General features: G+C 43.9%; 2 protein-coding genes across 2 annotated transcripts in view; both read right to left on the minus strand.

Moving 5' to 3' along the window:
• The window catches only part of LOC143316313 (uncharacterized), a 242,668-nt gene that overhangs the window by 130,953 nt on the left and 84,494 nt on the right, over positions 1 to 27,221 (minus strand). Inside the window, exon 2 of the mRNA XM_076724199.1 lies at positions 13,707 to 13,865. Within this exon, the coding sequence (XP_076580314.1) occupies positions 13,707 to 13,865 (159 nt within the window). The remainder of the gene's footprint in view (positions 1 to 13,706; positions 13,866 to 27,221) is intronic.
• On the minus strand, positions 5,347 to 8,482 carry LOC143316280 (neoverrucotoxin subunit alpha-like). The gene is made up of 4 exons (XM_076724160.1): positions 8,472 to 8,482; positions 7,953 to 8,126; positions 6,072 to 6,118; positions 5,347 to 5,903 (listed from the first exon to the last, which is right to left on the minus strand). The coding sequence occupies exons 1-4, from the start codon at positions 8,480 to 8,482 to the stop codon at positions 5,347 to 5,349; spliced, it is 789 nt and encodes a 262-aa protein (XP_076580275.1).

Genomic DNA, 27,221 nt, shown 5'->3' on the forward strand with positions numbered 1-27,221 from the left:
CACATCTATACTATGAAGTTCTTCACAGTCTCGAGGAAGATGGCCTGCTGGATTCGGCAGATGTGGTTCATCTGTTTTGTGTCCACTATGTTTTCCTTCCACGCCTGGCAGAGGCCCTTCACACCTTCACAGAGGGCTGGGACAACCATCCTTCACGGTCTGAAGGTGGACTCTCCCCGAACCAGCTCTGGGTTTTGGCTCACATGAAGAACCCTTGTGACGTGAAGGAAGATTTGCAGGTTTGTTGATGCTCAGACTCGAAGCGCTGTGTCCAAAGGCAAAGTCCAGTTGACAAGTTTTAGACCTGAATATGTGGAGGCTAAAGTTTATATAAAAACAACAACAAGAAAATTGTTGAATTATGATATTTGCGTGTGTGTTACTTTATTGATGTGATCACACAATTAGAGCAAGTCAACGAAGCAAAATTTACGATTGATGTTTTGATTGCTTAAACATTATACATATTTGACTCTCTGGTTCAATATTTTCTATCGTCACTGCAGTATACCTGTGTAGGTCAGTGAAATATTTCTAAATCATTAGCCTCATAGCTTAGAGAAGCTTCAGTGATTCATGTCTCAATAGGTAGGAGGAGAAGATTGGCCCATCTCTCCAGAAACATCACAGGCAAATCATAATCAATGACTTTATCATCAAGCACAGGCTTGATTTTATGTTTTTAACTGAAACTTGGTTAGGACAAGATAACAGCGCAGCAGTTCTCAATGAGTCAGCCCCTCCGAATTTCAGGTTCATAAGTGAAGTAAGAATGCATAAGAGAGGAGGTGGAGTCGCCATTTTGTTTAATGATAGCATTCAATTCAGCAGAGTCTCTTATTGTCAGTTTGAATCTTTTTAATATGTTGCCATTCAATCTAAGTCTCCCTGTCAATCAGTCTTCGTAACCATCTACAAGCCTCCAAAATACAATGCAAAGTTTTCCAATGAGTTTGCCAATCTACTGTCTGTTGTTTGTATTGATTTTGACTGTGTTGTGTTAGTGGGTGACTTCAACATTCATGTTGATAATCTCAAAGATGGATGTGCTAAAGAACTTCTAAACATCCTGGATCATTTTGGCCTATCTCAGCACATAACACATTCAACACATAACAAAGGGCATATATTAGATTTGGTTATTTCCAAAGGGCTCAATATCTCTGAGGTTGTGGTGATGGATGTTGCTCTTTCTGATCATTACTGTGTGTCATTTAAAATGGCCATACCTGCTACTCTTAACAAAAGTGGAACAGAGGTAATCAAAAAGCGTTATATTAATGATAACACCTGTGCAGTCTTCACTCAGTGTTTTACACCATCACCAACACTGCCCTCAGCTTCAACTGATGACCTTGTAAATAGTTTCAGTTCCAAAGTTATGGCTATTATTGACTCCATCACCCCAGTTAAGACAAAAGTTTTATCAGGAAGGAAAAAGACACCTTGGAGAAACACCACACTGGTCAAAGTCCAGAAAAGAGTCTGCAGACAGGCAGAGCGCAGGTGGCGAAAAACTAAACTCCAGGTTCATTATGAGATTTACAAAAACAGTCTCCACACCTATAACCAAGAACTAAAGAAGGCAAGGCAAGCATTCTTCTCAGAGATTATCAACAGAAATTGTAATAATGCCCGCACTTTGTTTTCTGTTGTGGATAGACTGACAAACCCCACAGCATCAGTCCCTCCTGAGCTGCTATCCAACAAGTCATGCAAGGAATTTGCAGCCTTTTTTACAGATAAAATTTCAAGGATAAGACAAACAGTGTGCAGCTCCAGCTCAGGCAAAATGATAAGTCCATCTGTGCCTTCTTGTTCTCCAGTTAATGTAGCACATTTTAACCTTCTAGACCATACAAGGCTGACAGAAACTGTATCACAGTTAAAATCCACAACATGCTGCCTTGATACTCTGCCAACAAACTTTTTTAAAAATGTCTTTAATTGCATGGCTCCAGATGTGTTGCAGATAATAAATAATTCTCTTCAGTCTGGTCACTTTCCCCAGGCCCTGAAAACTGCAGTAATAAAACCTCTCCTAAAAAAGACTAATCTGGACGCTTCAGCGATAAGTAACTACAGGCCAATATCAAATCTTCCCTTTCTAGGAAAAATTATTGAAAGGGTTGTTTTTCAACAAATGCATGCTTTCATGATGCAGAACAATCTTTTTAATGCATTTCAGTCTGGATTTCGTCCACACCACAGCACTGAGACTGTACTTGTCAAAGTTTTAAATGACATACATCTGAATAACGATGCTTCCAAAACCTCAGTCTTAGTATTATTAGATCTCAGTGCTGCCTTTGATACAGTTGATCATGACATACTTCTTGACAGACTGGAAAAGTGGGTGGGACTTACTGGCACTGTGCTACACTGGTTCAAATCTTACTTACAAGATAGAGACTACTTTGTGTCAATTGGTGAGTATGTGTCTGAACGACAAAAGATGATGTGTGGGGTGCCACAAGGGTCCATTCTCGGACCACTTCTTTTCAATATCTACATGTTGCCCCTGGCTCAGATTATGGAGCAACATAATATTTCTTATCATACTTACGCAGATGATACACAACTTTATATTTCTGTGTCATCACATGACTACAGTCCCTTACTTTCACTGAGTGAGTGTATTCATCAAATCAATGAGTGGATGTGCCAGAATTTTCTTCAGCTTAATGCAGATAAGACAGAAGTGATTGTATTTGGCCCCAAAAATGAAAGGTCAAAGATCAGTGCTCACCTTAATTCCATGTCACTGACAACAACAGATAAAGCCAGAAATCTTGGTGTAATTATTGATTCTGACCTGAATTTTAACAGCCAGTTAAAGCTCATTACCAAATCAGCCTACTACCACCTGAAAAATATAACCAGAATTAAGGGATGTCTGTCCAAAGAAGACATGGAAAAACTGGTTCATGCATTTATTTTCAGTAGGTTGGACTATTGCAATGGAGTCTTTACTGGCCTAAACAAAAAATCAATTAGGCAACTACAGCTGATTCAAAATGCTGCTGCACGAGTCCTTACAAACACCAGAAAAATGGACCATATCACACCAGTCCTTAGATCATTACATTGGCTTCCTGTGAGTCAAAGAATAGACTTTAAAATCTTACTGTTGGTCTACAAAGCATTAAATGGTCTAGGACCGAAATAAATTTTAGATTTATTAACTCCATATGAAGTATCCAGACCTCTCAGGTCTTCAGGGACAGGTCTATTGTGTGTTCCCAGAATGAGAACCAAACAAAGTGAAGCAGCTTTCAGTTATTATGCTCCTCACCTGTGGAACACTCTCCCTGCACACCTGAGGTCTGCACCAACTGTCAGCTCATTTAAATCAGGGTTGAAAACATTATTATTTGCTACAGCTTTTACTTAAAGTAAATATATTTGCTCAATGACTTTAATCATTCTAAATGCTAAATTATTGTCTTTTACTGGCTTCTGTTTTTAATTTTCCTTTAATTGTATTTTATTTTTATTTTTATTTTCTCTTCTAATCTCTTTCTTTCTTTCTTTCTTTGAAATGTATGATTTTAATGTATTTTTATGTTTCTGTAAAGCACTTTGAATTGCCTGGTGTATGAATTGTGCTATACAAATAAATTTGCCTTTGCCTTTGCCTTTGCCTTAAAAATCCGACGTCTCTGAACAGGAGCGCTAGATTTACCCTCAGCACAGGAGAAAGCAACTTCAAATAAAGCAGGCATATGATCAGAAATCACATTGTCACAGATCTCCAAGTTAGACACAGATCATCCATGAGAGAGGACAAGGTCTAATATGTGTCCATGTTCATGTGTGGGACCAGACACACACTGCACCAAATTAAAACAGTCAATAAGGCTTAAAACCTTCACAAGAGGCTTATCAGGACAACACACATGAATATTAAAATCCCCGAGAAGGAGAACACGGTCATACTGAGGCATAATTTCGGCCAGAAGACCAAAGAAGTTATTCACAAAGTCCCTATTATATTTGGGGGGTCGGTAAATGACAGCGCACAGCACCGGGTTGGAGTGACCCACCTCAAATAAAGTCACCTCAAAGTTTGAAAAAGAGGACGAGGCGGTGCGCTGCTTGCATTTAAAGTTGTTTTTGTAAATCGTCGCCGTTCCTCCTCCACAACCCGACGTCCGCGGGGAGTTAAAGTAGGAACAGTCAGCAGGTAGAAGTTCCACCAGAGTGCTGCACTCACCGGCACTGATCCAAGTCTCTGTCATACAGAGGAAGTCCAGGCAACGGAAGTTGAAGAAATTCCTCACGATGAAGGTTTTGTTCGCGAGGGATCTAGCAGTCACCAAGCCAATCCTGGTGGGAGCTGGGGCCTGTGGTCCAGTGGATCGGGGAGCCCGGGGCAGCGTCCTGAGGAGCCGGTGGTTTACCCCGCGCTGAGAGAGGACAGAGGCGGCGGGGCCGGAGTCCCTCAGATGAGCCGGTAATAGGTACCAGACAGGCATCGATGGGATCCAGGAAACGCCAGGGCACAGCAAAAGGAGGGAATAATCCATGTCCCGCCTGGGAAATGGACGAAGGGCATGCCAGCCGGAGTTTCAGCCTCACCAACCAACTGCCGCATCTGCCGTGGCGCTGGGGACTCTTCCGCCGGGAACGTAGGGCCGAGGCCCAGTGCAGGTGACGCGGAATGGCTACAAGGAGCGGGGGCAAAGTATTCTGTCCACCGTGATTAAACGCACGTAGATCTCTGACATTCTGCCTGAGAAACAAAAGGGATTGCATACACCAACAGAGACTCGATCTGTTTAGGGCCGATGGTTAAAAACAGTAAAAATACCAAACATTGCAGCAGCAGCAGACGGCCAGCTGCACACACAGGCGCCATCTCTCTCTCACGCCCTCGATGCTCGATGTTGTTGAGTAAAATGAACCATGAAAACTCAACATGAAGTGAAACAATCAAGGTGATATCCGATATTTTAACGGTTATCGGTCTCCTTCATTTCTAATAATCTGTATCAGCCCTGAAAAAACCATATCGGTGGACCTCTAGTCCTGATCTGAGAGACACAACAAACACTCACAGCAACATTCAGCTTTGATTGGAACAAGATCCAGAATTGAAATCAACGCACAGCTGAAGGTTCAAGTCAACAGCGTTTCCACAGTTTAATGATCACAGCTTCCATCTTTAAAGGACTGGAAGTGGAAGAAGTTCACAAAGTAAATGAGGAATCTTTTCAATCATTTTCAACAAAGTTCATTGATCAATTTATTCCAATAACCTGAAAGACTGATGTGACTGAGATCCTGCACAGACTCAACTGATCTGTTCAGCAGTGTTTCTCTAACAGGAGGAGACTCTCCTTCCTACAGAGGACACAGAGACACTGAGGAACCAGACCAGGACCCAGACCAGAACCCAAAGCCAGGATAAAGAGGTTCAGTGAATGTGGTGTTGAAGGTGTGGAGGTGGATCAGTGAGTCAGAGGAGACTCTGTAGAATGACAGAGTGCCAGCAGGACAGTCCACATACACTCCTACTCTGTGAGAGACAGAGGAGGAGGAGGAGGAGGAGGAGGAGGAGATGGATGTTCTTCTTTTATTGTGACGGACAGAGTAATGACCATCAGAGCAGAACAGACTCCAGGACTGATCATTCCCTCCAAACTCACACTCTCTCCAGTCTCCTTTCATTCCAATTCTTCTGTAACTCACTGATACAGAAACTCCTCCTGTCCACTCAACCTCCCAGTAACAGCGACCAGTCAGACCAGTTCCACACAGCAGCTGAGGCCAGCAGTCAAACCTGTCTGGATGATCAGGATATGACTGATCCTCCTCTTCATACGTCATCGTCCTGTTGTTGTCAGACAGTTTGATGTTTCTGTTCACTGTGTTTGTGTCCAGTTTGAGTTCACAGGAATCTGATGGAGAGAAGAAGAAGAAAACAGCTGCAGTTATTGATCCATCATCTGTTGATTGATGGACAGTTTGATGATGACATCAGAGATGTGAATGAGTGATGTCACAGTTTGAAGATGGCTGAATGTGCTCTGCTTTGTTTTCATCAGTCAAATTAAAGACACACTTACACTTCCTCAGACCTGGTCTCAACCATCGGACTCCAGCAGGCTCCACCCTGAAAGGAGGAGGGGGGTCAGAGCAGCACCTCCTCTTTCAGCATGCAAACATGGACGTTACATCATTCTCATACACACAAACACAACATGTTGATCCGGCCTGCTTCTCCCTGCTGCCCCTAAACCTCTTCAGCTCTGCTCAGACACTGACAGCAACACTGATTCTCTCTCATCATTAAATCTGCCTTCATCAGCTCATTTCCTCATTTCAATCTGTTGCTGACTTCTATTCTAAGCTGCTTCACTCATTGATCGCTCTCTCGCTCTCCCACATGTGATGATCAATAATCATTCTGACTTTGTCTTCACTGAACAAACCAATAGAGCTTTAATCATTGATTATTGGACACTGTTCATTAGAAGTGTGAATACTATCAATCAGGGGTGGACTGGCCATCGGGCATACCAGGCATTTGCCCGATGGGCCGACGGGCCAACATCCCGACATAGGCCGTCGCTTTGTGGTAAACAAAACTGGTAATGGGTCCACAGTCATGATTGATTCTTGGCTGGACCAATTAGCCTACAGCCTAGGGTTGATGCCTGCCCCGCCTCTCATGCCGCAGCTGTCAATCCATGATCATACAGTGAGAAAGAGCGAGGCGAATGAACATGGAGAGCAAAAGAAAGCGGAAAGGAGGCGCGGAGAAATTACGTGATAAAAAAAAAGGCAAGCCCTATGTTAAATTAACACAGATGTTTGCTGGACCTGGAGGAGCTGAAGCAGGAGCTTCTACTTCGGCCCCAGCAGGTGATGACGGCGGACGTGGCCGTCAGCTGGATGAGAAGAGAGGGAGGCAGGAGGAGGAGAGACCCGTGGCTACCGCCAAATTTGAACTGAAGGATGCTGCCACTCATTTTTTGAAGACTGTTGAGGATTGTGTTTTGCTGTTGCCATGTTTGAGGAAATACTCTGATCTGTTCTCTGAGTGTTGTTGCTGCTGAGGTCTTGGGTAATTTTTATTGATATGGATTTCATCATGCATTGTTCATAGTTCTACATAGCAGCCTTTTGTGTTCCTTTAAGTAAGTACTGTATATATACAGTAATATACGACAACTATTTTTACCACTTTGTTTAGAGTAAAGATGCTAGTTAAGAAAGTTGGCTGAATTTTTTTCCCATCAATACCTGGTGGGCCGGTCCAGACTCGAAATGCCCGGGCCGATTTTTTGTCCCATTCCAGCCCTGCTGTCAATAAATTCAATATCTGAGACAAGTCATCATGACTCTGTTGTGTGGAAATCTTTTCTTGTCAAACTTCCTGAAGTTCACCAGAACAAGAAGAGCCACTTGATGTCTGTACATGGAAATATTTACAAGCCATGTTTGCTGTGAAGACCATGTTCAGTCCAATTGTTCTCCACTGATGAAGGAACAGTCCAGCATTTTGAGAAAAACACTTGATGAAACATCTCAAAAGTCCTGCTCTGTCCTGTGGTTGTCAGGTTCCAGCAGTTTGAACTAAATAGAACTGCTTTGGACTTATTGGAAGCTTGTTTTTATGTCTTTTGAGGACAAAAAGGACATTTGTCAAACTGACAGACAGTTCTTTTTCCATGCAGATATCTGTCCAAACTGCATCAATTATGACCAACAGGTCATTATCATGTTTGTTCCTGGAGATGTTCTCCTTGAGACCTCCAACACAAATATGTCCTTTTCATGTTCAACCAGTGTTTATGTTCTGATCAAAGGACAAAGGTTTCCTACATGTGTGATTTTTCATGTCTCACTCACATCCACCATCAACCAAAAAGACAGACAACATGTTTTCAGCTCTTCCTCCTCTTTCACACTGACTGACTGTGGCTGCAGCAGCCTCTTCATACCTGAGAGTGTCCAGTCTGCAGTGAGGATCCTCCAGTCCAGCAGACAGCAGCTTCACTCCTGAGTCTCCTGGATGATTGTAGCTCAGGTCCAGCTCTCTCAGATGGGAGGGGTTGGATCTCAGAGCTGAGGCGAGAGAAGCACAGCCTTCCTCTGTGATCAGACAGCCTGACAGCCTGCAAACACACAGAACAACACACATGGAAGATCATCTGAGGGTCCTGCTGTGTCTGTCAAATCATTGCTCTCAAAACGCAGAGATCTGATAGGCTGAGCAGCATCACGTGGGAGGATTTACAACACATAATAATTCTCAACAGTTTCTGTGTTTGAGGTCAACAACTTCACACTCGACACTTCACTTCCTGAGGTCCTCAGCAACACCTTTGTGGTAATTAATCATGACTGAATCAGGAATAAAGCGATGTCCACTAATCAAAATCACATAGCAACAACACAGAAATGAGGATTTCCATCTCAGCCAGACTTCATTAATGAAAGGAACATTGAGAGAAAAAAACGTGTCAAACATGTGGACTTCTGAGGTTAAAGAAAGACGTCAACGTTTTCACAACAAGCAGTAACTTGATCTGACCTGAGATTTTCCAGTGCACAGTGTGGACTCTCCAGTCCAGCAGACAGCAGCTTCACTCCTGAATCCTGCAGGTTATTGTCACTCAGGTCCAGCTCTCTCAGACTGCAGGACTGGGATCTGAGGACTGAGGACAGAACTTCACAGCTTCTCTCTGAGAGGTTACAGCCACTCAGCCTGAAGAACAAGAGGAAAAAGAACATTTATTTTAAAATGTTGAGTCTCTTCTCAGCGTGTCTTCAAATCTTTGCTGTTCCATCATAAACATGTTGTAGATGTTCATTCATTGTCTTCACGTCTGTAAGAACACAGTCATGTGTCCTTCATGAGGGGACAGTGTCAGACCTGAATCCAGTTCATGAGTCTCATGCTTAAACCTGCTGGATGAAGTTTAAAGTTTCAGACTCTCGAATGTGCAGTTAGAAATAAACAGGAAGCTCTGAGAGTGACTGAGTACTGAAACAAATATATGAAGTGAACCATTTAAAGGATCAGCAATTTTCTGCGAGCATTCCTCTCTCGTCTTATGTGCAGCAACAGTCTTGATTTTCCTCTTTTATTTTTTACATTCTCCAAAGCTCTCCATTATAACAACCTGTTCCTCTGGACTGAAGGAGGGGGGACATGATTGGTCCTTTTTGTGGTGGCAAAGAGTCAAATGATGAAGCAAACATCTCTTTTTATGGGAACGTGCACAGAGCCTGATGAAGGAAACCTGAGTTAACAAAGGAAGCTGATAACCACCGTCGTGATGCCGTTATCTCTGCGTGGAGTTCATGTTTAGTTGAGGCAGCTCACACAAAGGAAGCCTGGCTTGGTCCAATTTGTTTTGTCCTTCATCCCACTGAGCTTCACATGAGACAGCCTCTGTGCTGGACTTCAACTGCTGACTCATAGTCTTTCAGAATTCATGTTTCCCATGACTCAGCACTCTGATCAATAGTCAATTCATCAGATTTAATGACCCATGCTGCACTTTGTGAAACCTCACTGTGGAAAATATTCCTGCACACATTTTAATTACAGATACACAAAATATTTCAAACTTGAATTTGAGGGATTTTTGTTTTTAGTTCACACATTCAGACAAGTGCACACATTTTTCTGACATGCACAGAAAAGATGATCTACAACTGCAGACTGGGAAATTATTTCTGATCATCATTTGACAAACTCAAAATCATCAATCTGTCAGAGATCTGAAAATAAACAAAGTAGACTAAAAGATTCAAATCCTGACACGAGAGAGACTGTTTAAACTAAATGAATCTCTAAATGTACAGAACTAACTTAAATCTGTCAACACAAACAGTAACTTGATCTAACCTGAGAGTTTCCAGTCTCCAATGTGGATCCTCCAGTCCAGCAGACAGCAGCTTCACTCCTGAATCTTTCAGGTTGTTATTCAGGTCCAGCTCTCTCAGACTGGAGGACTGGGATCTGAGGACTGAAGACAGAACTTCACAGCTTCTCTCTGAGAGGTTACAGCCACTCAGTCTGAAGAGACACAGGAAGGATGCAAACAGTAAGTTAGATATCAGAGTATTTATTGATGAAGAAACTTCACTATCTCAGCACTTACAGAGCTTTGTTGGAGGCTTTGACCACTGGCAGCAGCCTCAGTAGAGCCTCCTCTGAAGCAGAGAATTTCTTCAGGTCAAACACGTCCAGACCTTTTTCTGATGACAGTAAGATGAAGACCAGAGCTGACCACTGAGCAGGAGACAGTTCATCTGTGGAGACACTTCCTGAACTCAAGGACTGTTGGATCTGATCCACCAGAGAACAATCATTCAGTTCATTCAGACAGTGGAACAGATTGATGCTTTTCTCTGCAGAAGGTGTCTCTTCAATCTTCTTCTTGATGTACTTGACTGTTTCCTGATTGGTTTTTGATCCACTTCCTGTCTGTGTCAGCAGGCCTCGTAGGAGAGTCTGATTGGTCTGCAGTGACAGACCCAGGAGGAATCGGAGGAACAAGTCCAGGTGTCCATTTGGACTCTGTAAGGCCTTGTCCACTGCACTCTGGTGGAGATGTGTTGGTTCAGGTTCTCTGTCTTTGAAGACTTTTGTCAACTGGACAACAAGTTTAGACACTGCACATTCATGGTGGTAGGTTGTTTGTTCTTCTGACAGCAGATTGACTCCAGACTTGATGAAGGTCAGATGGACATGAAGAGCAGCCAGAAACTCCTGAACACTCAGGTGGATGAAGCAGAACACCTTGTCCTGGTACAGTCCTCTCTCCTCTTTGAAGATCTGTGTGAACACTCCTGAGTACACTGAGGCTGCTCTGATATTGATGCCACACTCTGTCAGGTCTGATTCATAGAAGATCAGGTTTCCTTTCTGCAGCTGCTCAAAAGCCAGTTTTCCCAGAGACTCAATCATCTTTCTGCTCCTTGGAGTCCACTGAGGATCTGACTCAGCTCCTCCATCATACTTCATGTTCTTCACTTTGGACTGAACCACCAGGAAGTGGATGTACATCTGAGTCAGGGTCTTGGGCAGTTCTCCTGCCTCTCTGGTCTTCATCACATCCTCCAGAACTGTAGCAGTGATCCAGCAGAAGACCGGGATGTGGCACATGATGTGGAGGCTTCGTGATGTCTTGATGTGGGAGATGATTCTCTTGGCCTGCTCCTCATCTGTGAATTTCTTCATGAAGTACTCCTCCTTCTGTTCATCAGTGAACCCTCTGACCTCTGTCACCATGTCAACACACTCAGGAGGGATCTGATTGGCTGCTGCAGGTCGTGTGGTTATCCAGAGGCGAGCAGAGGGAAGCAGTTTCCTCCTGATGAGGTTTGTCAGCAGCACATCCACTGAGGTGGACTCTGTAACATCAGTCAGGATCTCATTGTTGTGGAAGTCGAGAGGAAGTCGACACTCATCCAGACCGTCAAGGATGAGCAAAACCCTGAACTCTTCAAACCTGCAGATTCCTGCTTCTTTGGTTTCAGGAAAGAAGTGATGAACAAGTTCCACCAAGCTGAACTTTTTCTCTCTCAGCACATTCAGCTCTCTGAACGTGAATGGAAACATGAACTGTATGTCCTGGTGGGCTTTGTCGTCAGCCCAGTCCAGAGTGAACTTCTGTGTTAAGACCGTCTTCCCAATGCCAGCCACTCCCTTTGTCATCACTGTTCTGATTGGTTCATCTCGTCCAGGTGGTTTAAAGATGTCTTCACATCTGATTCTGGCTTCTGGTCCGTGTGGTTTCCTGGATGCTGTTTCAATCTGTCTGACCTCATGTTCATCATTGACCTGTCCAGTCCCTCCCTCTGTGATGAAGAGCTCTGTGTAGATCTGATTCAGGAGGGTCCGCTTTCCTGCTTTAGCGATCCCCTCAAACACACACTGGAACTTCTCCTTCAGGTTAGATTTAAGTTGACGCCGACAAACTGGAGCAAAAAGTTCTGAATGAAGACACAACAAACAAATCAATAAGTGATTGATAAAGTTCAGATGAGATTTTAATTTCCTTGTCTAAACATATTTTGGTCCATCTGTTGAGACATCAGTGAATGTTCCACTGATCCAGCAGTTAAACCTTTAGAAAAATCCTCTTACTGCTCTGCAGACGCTCAGCCAGCTCCTCCTCCTTCATTCTCCTCAGGAAGTGCTGTGTGATCTTCAGAAATGCCTCTCTGCTGCTCCTCCTCTGCTCTGCATCGTCATCCTCATCCTCCCCCTGACTCTCTAAGCATTCTGGGTCATCTGGACTCAGAACCGTCTTGATCTTCTTCAGCTCGTTCCTCACAAAAGAGACGATGTTCTCCTCCAGCAGCTGGAACAGAAGATGATATGAATGACACAAAGTGAAATCATGGAAGCAAACATCAGATCCATGTTGGACAGACTGACGGTCCACTGGTCTAAAAAGTGCAGCATGGAGATTATTGTGAACAGAACAGATGTGAAAGCAGCTGTTGTACATGTACAGACCATAAATATGGAGTCCAGGTGAGTTTGATGCTGCTGGGCAGACTGACCATTGGGAACCTCTGAGCTCTCCTGGTGGACTCTGTGGAGGAATCATGAAGAATTAGCTCACATCATGTCCGTCCACACAGAGACAAACACAAGCTGAAGGTCCTTTGAGCTGAAGTGTTGATTCCAACATTGAATCAGATGGTTTCCACTGACATTAAAGTGTTGCTCGTACTGCTGATCCCACTGTGAATCAACAGTCCAGTCTGCATTTCTGTGCAGCTTTCACTTTACTGTGTTGGTTCACCAGCTTGTCTGGTTGAGACCCTCCAGTTCTCATTGACCCCTATAATACTGTGGACAGCATCACACAGCTCACACAAGCTAACTGGATGCTACCTGTCCAGCACAAATTGGCAGTGAGTCACAATAAAGTGAGTGAAACATGAGAAAAGCAAAGAGAGAAGCAGAGAATACTGGATCAAAGCAAAGCTGAGGGTGATTTCACATCCAGCTGTGTTTCAAATGAAAGCTGGAACGTTCTTCTCTGGACTACATGAAGGAAACAGGTGCAGCTGTTGCTCATAGAAGTTGTTCTGGCTCTTTCTTTTATTCTTGGACAACATGTATTTGTTCTTGTCCACTTGTTGGACACACAACACATTTTTGAGCTTTGTCTTCTCTCTGACCTCCTGCAGCATCAGACGTCTTCACAGAGGCACAACTCCAGCCTGATGTGAGGCGCCATGATGCCGCTGTCAGTGTCGTTCTTGACTTTGTGAATCCATCAGCAGCATCAATCACAAACAGACTGTGTGTTTCCTCAGACTCTCTGTGTTGTTTCATTCTGTGTTTCACAGCAGCTGATCTCAGTCCAGCTGTTATCACTGACATGTTTGTGTTTGTGTTGTCACATGACTGACAACATGTTGATTTGATGGAGGAACTCAGTGGAATCAGGGTTAGCCTTCGTTAGCATCTGTTAGCCTCAATCAGGTCACTGTTTTATACTCATGCAGTCATCAGTCAGAATGTGTGTGTGGAGGAAATGTTCAACTGGAGTCAAGAGCTGAAGACTGGTTATACTGGGCAGCTTCCACACGTGAGGATATAAACGAATGAGAAGAAGAACGATGCTGAAAATAAATAAACAGGTTTAAAAAAAAACTTCTCTGGGTAAATAACAGTTCAAACAAGAATCTGTAATATTTTGATGTTATTAACAGTTTACCTCTTGGCAGCAGACGGTCGATCGCCTTTAAAATCAATGAGGTGACCCATCGACCGTTCACTCTTCAAGGACAAACAGCTGGCTTCAGGTCCAGGTCCAGATTCAGGTTCAGGTCCAGGTTCAGGTCCAGGTCCAGCAGAGGCTCTTCTCCCATAGATCCTGTCAGACACAGAGGAAGACCACCAGGGACGGAAATTCACTTTTTCTTCTTCAGACTCAGAAGCTGCTGGAGAAACTAGCAGCTATCAACAAGAAAAGGATCAACACACCTCCAGGATCAGTTTCAGGTTCAGGTCCAGGTCCAGGTCCAGGTCCAGCAGACTCTGGTGGGTCCTGCTGCTCTGGTCTTCAACACAACACACACAGAGCTTTGAGTGTGAATAATGATGGTGGAGAGATTCGAGTGCTCTGACATGGAGACGAGTCCTGGACAGTCAGAGATCCTGGTCTCACCTCTGAGCTTCGGTCTGGCCGTCATCGTCCCCACACAGACTGGTTTTAGAGGGACAGACTCCCTCCTCTCTGTCCTCACACCGATTCATGCTGCTGAACTCACGTCAGCTCACACACACTTTGATCTGGAGAGGAAACACAAATCATTCATGTGCACATCAGCTGAAATCATCCTTTCATGGTTTCTCCTGTCCAAATATCAGCTGCTCCTCCTCTGATTGGCTGTGATCTCGTCTTTCATATCAGTGTCAGCTGAATGCAGTCAGACAGCAGTGTGAGGCCGAGCTGCTGTACTTCTATCAGTCCACTAGATGGCGCCATGAAGCTGAAGTGAAGTGAACACACACTTGATGCCTGGACGACGGTTGACATCCACTGACACACACTGACTGAATCTGACAGGAAGCTTCAGTTTGTGGAATATTCAGTAAATTCAACATGACTGAAAGTTTCTTTACGCCTGAATGATCCTCGATCATCGATAAGTGAAGGAGAAAGTCAAATATTTACACAGGAGAAATGTAAAATAGCAGAAATATTCAAGTAAAGTACAAGTACTTCCAGAATGTACCTCTTCATAACTTTACTTCAGTAAACTAGTTACTTTCCACCACTGAGAGATCCTTTCAAAATAAAAGCCTGTCTCAATCAAGCCCTCTCAGGTCATATTAAAAGAGGAATCTTTGATTTGATTCTTGATCACATTGAAGCACAAAGTGAGAAAAAGAAGCGACACTCGTTGCTGTTGGAGGAGAGTTCAGAGCTCTGACAGCTCATTTAGTGACACAGTTACAGATTGAATTGTGAAATAAAAGGTTTCAGCTCCTCACGGCCCTCTGAATGCTCCTTCCTGCTGTCTCCACATCACCTATTAAGGATCAACTCGCTCTGCTTCTGCTCTTATTCCAGCGTTTACACTCACAAACATCCACACAACATGGCCAATGTTTTTAACGGAGCTGCTTTCAGCTCCTTCGTCCAGAGTTCACAGTTAAACTCACAGTTAGGAGAAACAATGGACGGAGCTGCAGATCAATGCCGTTTGTGCTGAAGCTAAGCTAACGACAGCTTGACTAAAAAACACCTGAAACGAGTTACTTTACCTTCAGCTGGAGCTTCAGAGGAGAAAACAAACTGCGACACACCGAAGGCAGGAAGTGAAAGTAAAGTTTAAACACTCGCCCAAATGGAGAAACCAGTTTACACCAACAAAAGTGATCAAACTGGCCGACAAGCCCGAACTTGCAGGTCTGTTTGAAGCTGCTTCATTGGTTTGGGACGCTTCAGCTGCAAAGACAGCTGGTCCGGCTGCTTCTGATGATGATCGGACGACATGACAGAGTCGCTCTGTGGGTTATTTTAGCTGTGTAGCAGCAAAAGGAACAGAGCTGCAGACGTCAGATGGAGTCAATCGACTTCATGATATGAACCAAAGATAAACAAAGCAATGAACAGCTGGAAAAGAGCCTCTCCTCTTCGACTGCTGAGACTGTCTGTGTGCTTCTCTCTCTTCAGATTTGAGTATTTTTTCATCAGAAACCAACACCTGCTGTGTTTTGTATGTGACTGTGACTCTACAAGTGATTGAAGTTTACAGGTTTGTGAGATTTGGGGTCTCATCAAACACACTAGTGGCCGTCAGATTGGACTTTTGTCCAGTGTTGTCAGGAAGGAAGCATGTTAGCGCCATCGTGTCTTCCACTGGAATTCATTTCTGTGTTAATGACTCAGGATGATGAGACATCTTTGCTCTTTCTTGTCTGTTACCTCTGAAAGAACATTTCTGCACCCCGAGTGATAAAAAGCACCTTTATATCCAGGTACAACAATGTACTTGCTGCGAAGGTGCTGAACTGTTAGCCAATGAGCTACAGCTGGAGCCACACGCCATGTTGTACCTTTATGAGGCACAAATGTTCCCTTACAATCAGAGACAAAACGTTTTTAAAAAACAATGAAACTGAATCCTTTTTTACATGTGAACTGATCAGTTTTCAGTGGATTTCAATGAGAACGTCGCTCTGCTGGGAAACTTGTAGCACGTCACAAAAAGCAAAAGGTGGAAGGAGCCATTCGCTAATCGATGAGCGCAACAAAACTCCACTTCACAGCGTACACGCAACAAACTGAGCGGAAAGTACACCAACAAGATGCAAACTCCTGATTCACATGCAGGGTTAGAGTCGGTGTTTCAGCACTGACGCTGGAGGCATCAGGCTTTGAGACGTTCATCAGTCACTTCTGAAGGCCAAACACACATGTGGAGCACCGATTTACAGATTTAAAGAGGAGGCTTCAAATTCTGAGCATAACATGGAGAAAATTAACAGGATATTAATTCTGCATCAAACACATTCAGGAAACTCAAATGTGGGATTTCGACTCCTTCCAGGAATTCCATGAAAATAAAAACATGAATTGAAAAATTAGAGCTTGAAAACAATCAGTTAATGAGTTGCTTCACTGCATTTTTACTGGCAGCAAATCAGGATTTTTCAGCGTGACGCTGGAGCCTCCTGGGTTCAAGCCCTGAAGTGTGAAAGGTTTGGATGATTTGCAGCAGCAACATGAAGACAGTTTCCAAAGATGAGATGTTTCAGATGTCCAGGCAGCACACTCGCTGCATCAGCTGTTTTTATCATCAGGGGTTTTAACAGGAAGGTTTAAAGGTGCAGCAGCATGAAGAGCATGTGACATGAGGAAGTCTGAAATGGGAACAAACTATTCTGGATGTAAAACAACTCAGTTTATATGACGGGTTAGTCTTAATCTGAGTACTTAGTTTAGTCTTAATCATAAAAAGTGAGAAGTCATATGGACTTAATCTGTATGTGATGACCCACTGAAGACATAATTTCATCATATATTAAGGCAATCAACCATACGTCGAACAGGACATTCATTTTTCAGTTTAGCCATATTTTTTCCGGATAAAAGCAGCAAATTTACCTTGAAAGTTCCCTGTAAACAGAGAGGTGGACTTTATGGGTGCACTTAGCGTCTATTTTTCAATCTACGCTCATTAAAAGAAGAAGCAAAGAAAACACTAACACAGCTGACCAAGTCTACAAAATCCAAGCTTTAAATCAAGCATGTCTGCAGGAGACGGTTCATTCCTGAATCCAAGCAGTCGTTTAGTGTTGGTGTATTTACGTGAGGTGGACCGTCAGTACTGCAGGACAGTCCAGACGCCTCCTCTCCCACAGTGATGGTCCATCTGTCCTCTGAAGACAGACGTCAGGAGGTTCAGTCGGGCCCTGAAGTCCATTCCTGCATTGCATAAAAAGAACAACACTAAAAGTCACTGCAGCTCGTTCAGACTCAAAACTCCTTCACAGACTGAATGACCTCAACTGGAAATGTTTATTTTACAGTGGCAGCAATTTCATGACACGGTCGAGGCGTCTTTATGTGTTTTCAGACGCTCATTTTGTCGATTTTCACAAGAAACTCAACAGACACCAACATGGATTTCTGTTGTCAAAAGACAGAAAACGCTCAGATTGCGACAGATAACAACAGCGACATGTTTTTACACCACCAACAGCTGGAGGTAGTAAAAACACATCAACATTACTCCAGTATCCAGAGAGAAATCTCGTCCATCGTCCTTGTGAGTGTCCTGGACTCTCAGATCACTGCATCATACAGATGGTCCCAACATTGAGACAGCACCTGAAGAGGACTAAACCATCCAGGACTACAGGAAGGTGATGGACTCCAGAAGCAACTGACATGCTCCAGGATGCATGGAGTGTCATGATTGGGAGTCTCTGAGAATCCCTGAGGACAACAACAACATATATCAACATATACAAAACAGCAGGTCTGTGCTTCAACACCTTCTACACCAGGTGTGAGAGGTCCCCGACCACAAACTCTGATGGCCCACTGTCCCCCCACTGAGGGTTCTGCATGATGCCAGAGCCAGACAGCAGGCCAGGAGGACAGTGGCAGTGGTTTGACTCTAAAGTTCTGACCATCTCTGACACACTGGACCTTTATTGATACTTGAATCATTTACATTAACGCTGCAGCAAGTCTGTCTTTATTTCTGATGGTTCACACTGGATTCATTTCAGGAGCTGAAGAGAAAATCAATCAGTGTCTTCAAAAACTCTGGATGTGCACAGTTTTCTTCAAACCAATGAAAACATGGTGTGAAGCTGTGAGAATATTTGAAGCTGTTCCAGTTAAAGACCAGCAGAGACGGACTCCTGTTTCAATAAAGCTTCATGAACAGAAAGAAAGCAAACATCAACATCCAGCAGCAACTCTTCAAAGTCAACCATCACAATGAAAATCCACACAAACCATCAGCAGCACAGACTGCTGCAGCCACCAGAGGGCAGCATCACACTGAGCTCCACAGGCTCACCTGGTCAGTGACCAGGTCACCACGCAGGAGTTCTGGGTCCTGAAGTTCAAATCAAAGACCGTCAGAGGAACGTGGCTCCTCACAGGCCGGCTGATCGTTCATCTTTCTACACAAGCAAGAAAAGCTAAAGAGCAGCTTCCTGCCACAGAAACATGGAGGAGACAAAGGAAGGAACTGAGCTGAAACTGTAATGATCAGGCCCTTTAAGGTCATCTCATGTGTTTTCATCCCATGATCTTTAACCAACATGAATGTCTTTCAGAGCCTAGAGTCGTAAGGATAACATGACTGGTGAGAGCCACTTCTCTACTTCTCATAACAAAAAGGCAGGTGGCACTCTGGTTGTTGACAGTCTTGTCTCCTCTTCTCTGTTTGTGATGTCCATTGCATTTAGATACGCGCTTCACACAACACACCCTCATACAGGTTGTTTATCACATGTCCAGAACAAGATATGGTATGCCCAGGCCTTGGGAACTGACCAATTATATTCTGTAACGTATATCTGATTATTGTACAGGGTTTGGTCAAACCCAACATGATAAATGTGAACTTTTGTCTGACGACTATGCTCATTCTGGCGGAGATCCTGCGGGAGCTCTGTCAGTCTGAGACCAGCGCTGTATTACTTTATATGTGACCTCAATAAATACTTTGACTGTGAACTGAAGATTGCTTCGGACCGTTCTTGGGCTTCCAACAAAGAACCGGGCGAACAGACTGAGGATCTGAAAGAGTCGCAGGGATGCACTTGTTGCATGTGTCCTCCTCATCGCTGCGCTCCTCCTCCAAGTGAGCGGTTTGGAGGCTGTTACAGGCCTGTATGGAGAAACGCTCGAGATCCCGTGAAACATTGGAGCCATAAAAGCAGAAGACAGGGAGAAAATAATCATTTGGGTCCCGTAAGCGTACTGACTATTACACAAGACCACTTATCCGCTTTGACAGCCATTGCTCTTTATTGTTCACTCATTTGTTGTTGTGTTGTTGTTTACCGTCATGTTTTAAATAAATATTTTTGCTACAAAGGACAACGCCTTGAAGTCTGTTAACATAAGACTGACATAGAAAGGGTTACAAAAAAGTGAAAAACACAAAGGCACTGTCTTTTCTTCAACTCATTTATTTGAGAAACAAAAGGTTTAAACATTGAAAAAGCTACTGCAGGAAAAGGGCAGACATAAAATACTGCATGTGAAACATTCCTTAATGATATATGGATAACTGTAATCACCAGACATGAGGATGAACAAATCATTTAAACAGCTACAAGAACAAACCAACAAATAAATAAATGAAGGAATAAAAGAATAAATAAATAAGTAAATGCTGAAGACAGAGAGAAAGGGGGGCAGGTGCCACGGAATGCATTTCATTCTAGCAGAGGCACGTCCAAACTATTCCCAAAAAGGGCCGTGTGGCTGCAGGTTTTTTCCTCGGACCGATCAAGAGCACGCAGTCTGACCAATCAGCTGTCTGAAGACTGGGATCAGCTGATGAAATGAGTCAAGTCTGTTGTGCTGCTGCTCGGCTCGAAAGAAAACCTTCGGCCACTCGGCCCTTTGTGGAATAGAACAAAAAAAAACAAAAAAAAAAAAACTTTACTTCTGCTAACAATAGTCGTTGGGTTCTATTGATTTCATTTCCATTTGATTTGAGGTCAAAATCACTGCTTTTTAATGGTTTGTAAGTGTAGGACTGACGGTCGTTGTTACTTCCTAAGGTGGGTGCAATGACTTATTTTGTCCACTAGATGGAGACAAGTGACTACAGACACAGCAGTTTATCTGTGTTGAAGTCTAGGACCCACTGCTAAAGAACAATGAGATACTCCTTTAACACCTCGAGCTTTGACCTTTGTCCCTGTCTGTCTGTCTGTCTGTCTGTCTGTCCATGTCAGTGTGATCCATTAGTCCTGTGCTTTTTTTCATTGCAGCATATTTGAATAGAGCAGCCTATGAAACACTAATGCTGGACAGAGCAGAGTAGGTGTTGGATACATTCTATCTGTAACCGGCAGGTTAGGTCTGCCCCACCACCGCTGTATTCTAACAGTAACGTCCCCGCTTCTTCCGGTCGCGCACCTGCAGCGAGGCTCCTAATCAGCACCATTAGTGGGACATAAATGCGGGTAGCGGCGCGCCAGCCGATCTCTCTCTCTCTCTCTCTCTCTCTCTCTCTCTCTCTCTCTCTCTCTCTCTCTCTCTCTCTCTCTCTCTCTCTCTCTCTCTCTCCTCCTGCTGCTGCTTCACGATGAGCCTGCTCCAGACCAGGCTAAGTTCCAGGATCTATTTAATCTCATCCCTTATCTCAGTCAGCAGTCATCACAAACGGAAACCAATAGTTATTCCACTGTCCACTACACATTGTTATCACATTCAACTAGATCCACCGTCATTATTTAAACATTAACACAAAACATGAGCATCATTCATTTCAATTTTAATTGATTTCATTAATTTCAATCATTGTAGATAAATGATTATTTTAGATGATGTTGCAATCATTAGATAGACAGTTTCCCATAGACTATATATAAAATACACATCCAATATAAATATAAATACTAGGGGTGGGACTCGATTAAAAAAATTCACCTAATTAATTAGAGGCTTTGTGATTAATTAATCTCAATTAATCGCAGTTTAATGGTATAACAATATTTGCCACAAGAAGCCACATTTTGCTTCATTTGCTCCAGTGTGGGTTGCCGGCGCCGCTTGCTCGTACTCGGACCAGGACTGCTCGCACTAACAGCTCCGGCGGTTTCTGTGCTCGCTGCAACATGCTTTGCATTCAGGGGGTACCGCAGGCTTGATGTGCTTCGGTGGTAGGCAAATTCTTTTTTGCACAATTTGCACAAAACCACGCTCTAATCTTGGGCTTGGGGCAGCCACGTATCCCAGAATGCATTTCGTAGCAACGATAGCGGAGGAGAGGACTCACAACTGTAAAGTTACAAGTTTCGAAATACTACTGTTTTAGTAGTACGGAATGTGGTTTTAAGATTATTTTATGTGAGAAAGTGGATGTTAAAACTTAAAATCTGCGGTCGATTCATCACGATAGCGCGTAGTTTAAAATTTGCTCCAAAGTTTTCGGAGATAACCGGCAGACGAGCTGCGATGGTGACGTCATCAAGTACGCTGCCGTCCCTATTGCAGAATGACCGTCCTGCGTCCTCCCGTCCTGGAGAGACTGTACTCCCAGGTTGAACTTGCTAAGTCCGAACTGCCAAGTTGGCGTACTTGCTATTGAGAAACGACCCTAGCTCTGACGCGTCTTGTGCATCAGTGTGATCGGTGGACCAGGAACTCGTGCACTTACAAACGTGTGTCTGGAGTGCAATCTGCGATTAAATGCGTTAATTTTTTTTGACGTGTTTTTTTTTTTTTTTTTTTTTTTTGTAGTTAATTAATCGTAATTAACGCGTTAAAGTCCCACCCCTATTTTACATGCAGACTTCAATATTGTCTTTATTGTTGCTATGGAAACCAATGATCTCCCTCAAGCCCTGAGCTCAGTGGAATGTTGATGTCATCTCTGATAGATCAAAGCCACTTTGTGACGTTTCAAAGGAGTGGACCAGGGCTTTGGAACACAGGTCCTTATATGGATGAGGTTTCACTCCAGGTGTTGCTGGATTGACCTGAGAGCCCATACAGGATTCAGCTCAGGATTTTGTTGAATTCACTTTGATTTTACTCATTTCCAAGTGTTTTCACACCGACTTTTTGAGGTGTGACAGATTTTTCAAGAGGCTTTGAGCAAGTGCATTGTACTCTGACTCACAATTGGACAGTGCTACGGTTGGCTTCTTTTGGTTTTCCATGCCACTAAAGTGCCACCCTTCGTTAGGCTCATACAATAACCTGATGTGCTTTGTCTATCACTGACATCAGCAGGCCAATCCGTTTCACTGTGTGCTTGTATACCCAGGTTCTCATCACTTTTCCTGTAGCACAACTCGTTGTTAATTGTGCCTTTGAGATACATCAGTACAGCTTAACTGTACTCCATTGCTGTTCGGTAGGTTCAGTAAAGTACTTTGACTATTTGCTTACAATGCAGCTCAAATCAGATCTGGTACACACAATCAAACAGATGAGGCTTCCTACTGCCTCTCTGTATTTTGTGTCATCATTCATCAGTGCTGCATCATCCGTGTAGTTCAGTTTTTGTTCACACGGTGTGGATCTAGGTTTACAATTCTGCATGTTGAACCTCTCCAGGATTTTTTCAACATACTTTGTCTGTGACATTGTCACACAGTGGTTAAAATCAATGCCAAGAAAATATCTGAGTTTGCACAAATCCTTCATTTTGAACCTTGCTGTAAGCATGTCTTTCACAAGCTGCAATGCATTTTCATCACTTACTGCAATGATGAGGTCATCAATCCAAATAACCATGATCACCTTATCATGTTCTGTTTCCCTTGTGTAAACACAGTGGTCAGCCTGGTTCTGTACAAACTTGTTTTGGGTTAGATAGTCATGCAAAACCTTGTTCCAATTCCTGCCTGATTGTTTTAGCCCATACAGTGACCTCTCTAGCTTACACACCAACTTTTCATTTGTGTGCGATTTCACCTCGTACCCCTCTGGCTGTTACATGTAAATCTCACATTCTATTGGTGCTTTTAAGTAGGCTGTTTTTACATCCATTTGGTGCAAAATCAAATCTTCTTGTGCTGTTTTCTGCATCAGCACTCTGATACTAGTCAAGTTAGCTGTAGGAGAAAATGTCTCGTCATAATCTACACCCATCTTTTGACTGTATCCCTTAGCAACATATCGGGCCTTGTATTTCTCAGATCCATCAAGATTGTTTTTAATAGCATACACCCATCTACCCCCCGCTGCTTTCTTTCTGGACTTGATCAGTCTCGTCATCAGACACATATTTAGACATTCTGCAATCTGTGTATCTGTCTGGCATCCTTCTCTCTCTCGAAGGGTAACACCTGGGCTCAGGCTCACACTTGACCTCTACTGGCTGTGGTTGGTGGCGGCTCACTCCAGGCTGGTGGCTCACTTCAGGATTATGTTCTCGTGAGACATGGTGATCTGGACTTTTGGAAGTTAGTCTGTGTCTGCTGCCCTCCACCTGTTTTAGCCACAAATTTTACCACCCTGCACTTCTGCACTTTCTTAGTGTCAGGAAAGTAGACAATGTATGCTGGACTGTTTTTGTCATACCCGATGAAAACACCCTTTTCACACCATCTAATTTTCTTTTGTCTTGTTTTTAAGCAAAACACTCCAACCCAAACCTCTGCATTCTAGACAGGTTCGGCTGTCTGCCTGTCAGTGCTTGGATTGGTGTCTGCTTTGTGCGTTTATTAAAACATCTGTTCCTCTCCACAGCAGCAGTCTGGACTGCATAAGTCCACAGTTGTTTTGGCAGATTACTTTCAGTCAACATGCACCGTGCCATATCAAGAAGTGTGCGCCAATTGCGCTCAGCAGTGCCATTCTGGTGAGGAGAGTAAGGTGCTGATGTCTCATGTCTAATGCCATGTTTAATGAGTAGAGCCTGGTAACCTTTTCCTGTGTGTTCAGTACCTTGCGAGATCTGAAACACTTGATCTTGCCGTATGGGGCTGTGTCAGCTAGAAACTTCTCTGTAGCTTTTTAAGAAATACACAAACACTGTACTGGAAAAGTCATCAGTGAATGAAAGTGCATATCTGTGACCATCTCTGGACTCTGGGTGGATCGGTCCTGCCAAATCTATGCGTATTAGCTCTGGAGGTGTTTTAGCTCTCGTATCAGGGTCTCTGTTTCTGGTTTGGAAAAATTTCCCCAGAGTGCACACTTCACAATGTGGAGGTTTGTTTGTTGGATCTTTAATTTCCATGCCATCAACAACTCTTTGTAACCTCTGAATGTCATCATAGTTGCAGTGCCATCAGCCAGCTCCACGCAGTGTGTCTCAGCCTGGAACTCCTCATCAAACCTCAACCATCAAACCTGAACTTGGTGAGATCTGTGATGATGTGCGATGTTGCCCCGCAGTCGACCCCCCCGGAGACATTGCATGCGTCGTCTTGGTCTCTGCGCTGTTTCCTTCTGCAGGTGGTGTCCCGGTGTGCGGTGCTCCTGCAGTGACTGCACCACAACTTGCGCTGGCAGGCTCTGGCCAGGTGTCCCTTCAGGCCGCATTTGAAGCACGCCAGGTCCGCTGCTGCCCTCTCTGCTCCCCGGTCACCTGTGCTGGCAGGTCTCCCTCTCTGCTGATGCATGCGCGCCTTCATCACGTTGTCATCTGTTGCTGCAGCCCACATCTTCTCTGTGTCCTCGTAGCTGTGTAGCTTTGTTTTAAACTCAGCAAAAGATACGTTCTCAGTACGCTGTGTATTATGAACCGCAAATGGTTTGAAGGACTCAGGCAGCCCCTTCAGAACCATAACGTCACTTTACGTTTCTCCAACATTTCTCAAAGCTGTGATTGTGATCTCAGCGCGGATCACATATTCAGTCACACTTTCACTGACTGACTTTTGAAGTGATGTCGGTTCTGTATAAAGGTTGATTATGCATGGCTTTCCTTTACCTTGTTAATAGTCCCTTAAAATCTTCAGAGCTTCTCGGCTGTCATCTGCTACTTTTGTCATCAAAGCCTCGGCATTCTTGGCTGCATCCACTAGCAGCTCCTCTGCGTCTTCCGTGTCGGTGTCATTTAAAACAATGTTTTTCAGGCCCTGCAGACGATGGCGGCCCAAAAACTTCTTCTCCCATAGTTCGTAATTCTTTTCATCTCCGTCAAATAGGAGCCGGGACCAGCGGCTTGTGTCTGCGATTCTTCTGCTCATGGTGCTAACAGCATCTAATCATCTCACACGGTGGAAACATGCTAAACTGTCTCTGGATTCCTCTGGGCCCATAACCTGTTGACAGAGTAGGGCTAAACAGCGGCACAGCATTGTCAACCCAGAAGTCAGAGAAAAAAGCACCATATACAAGGAGAAATGAATCGGAGACGCTCTGCTGTTTCCCAGGTCACCTACACACAACTGAACTCAGCTGCGGGTGCGAGACTTTTATTAAACACGCCCACAATGGATATCAGAGAGCTGCAATCAATCAGTCCTCAATCAACTCAAACACTCAATAAACATAACATAACATTAAGTTTGCCCATCATAAACACAAAATAATAAATGAACATTTAATAATTGGGAGCACCGACTCAACACATGCACATAGAAGTAATCACTCACTTAAAATTGGGGATTGGATTGCAAGTCATGTGTGCATGTACCTTTGCCTTTTTCCTCTCCAAAATCCTTAAAGGCCAAGCCCTTCCATTCTGCTCAGCGACTGAGCGGATGAGGAGGTTGTTGTCCTCAATTTGTTGTTGAGGGGGAACCCCGGCCTTCACAAGGTCATCGACAGTGGATCTGTTTGATGTCCACGCTGTCTCCTTGTCCAGTGTCTTCTGTATTCGGGCTGCTTGAGGGGGGTTGCCTTTCCTGTCAATGGAATGAGCTGTACCATGGAGTACAAAAAGGTGAGTAGCATATGCTACTCACCTTTTTGTACTCCATACACACACACACACACACACACACACATATACACACACATACACACACACACACACACACATATATATATATATATATATATATAGACTCCACTGCCTAAGTTGGAGATCCCTCCACTTGTGGTAGTAAGGCCGGTAGTGTAGAAAACCAGCCTTTGTACATTGGTCTTTTAAAGGCGGGTCACCAGTCAGTGTTACAGGGAAGGCCCTGCAATAAGCATCCCAGTCCTGCAGGGATGCGGGTGTGTGTAGACCAATTCGACAGCAGTTCAACACAACGAATGAAACAAAAACAGCTGCAATGTGTCCTTGTCTGTTTGATTGCTATGAGTCAAATCAAAGCCTTGAAAGATTCATAGAGCATGCTTTTGATGTAGTAATACTGATTACTCACTTTGACTTCAGCCGTTGTAAATCTGATGCAGGGTTGGACAATGGGACCCCACCTTCTCCAAGGAAGAACTTGCCCTGGTCTGTCTTGTCTCTGATGTTGTTGAAGTAGCATTCCAAAAACTCCAGAGAAACAAAGAAAAATGATGAACTTCTTTCCCTGTCAGTTGGTGCTCCAACAGCAGGATAACCTCACAGTAGTGTCTGAAAGATGTGACTGCAGTGTTGGGGATGTAATCGCCACTGATTAGTTTTTGGTGGATATAATCAATATCCCTCTGTGCAGCAGTAAGGACATCCTTCTTTTGAGACCTGTTGCAAAAGTCACTGAGGTAACACAGAGTAGAAAAGCTGTATTAGTCACTACATCAGTGCAAGTCACAGTGCAGTGGTAATCAGATCAGCATACCTCTCAGTTGGCTGAACTGTCGGGCACATTTGAGGAGTGTTGGTGATGATGAATCCTCGACTCTGAAGGTGAAGGCATAGGCTGACACAAGAAGCTGGATCTTCGCAATACTCCTCGAGCTCTGAGAAGTCCCAAACTCTGCCCTCTCTGGCAAATCAGTTCTGGGAGGCAATGGCTCTGGATGCTTCTTGCTCCCTTTCCTCTTGTGTGTTGGTTTTCATACACACCCTCTTCAGATGCGTTGGGCGGTGGCCTGTGATGTTTTGTAACCCTAAATGTCCGACCAACACATCACTAATTCCTCTGCCTGTTCCACTGTTATAATAAATAGCGG

This window comes from Chaetodon auriga, chromosome 23 (assembly GCF_051107435.1).
Source record: "Chaetodon auriga isolate fChaAug3 chromosome 23, fChaAug3.hap1, whole genome shotgun sequence".
NCBI classification, from domain to species: Eukaryota; Metazoa; Chordata; class Actinopteri; order Chaetodontiformes; family Chaetodontidae; genus Chaetodon; species Chaetodon auriga.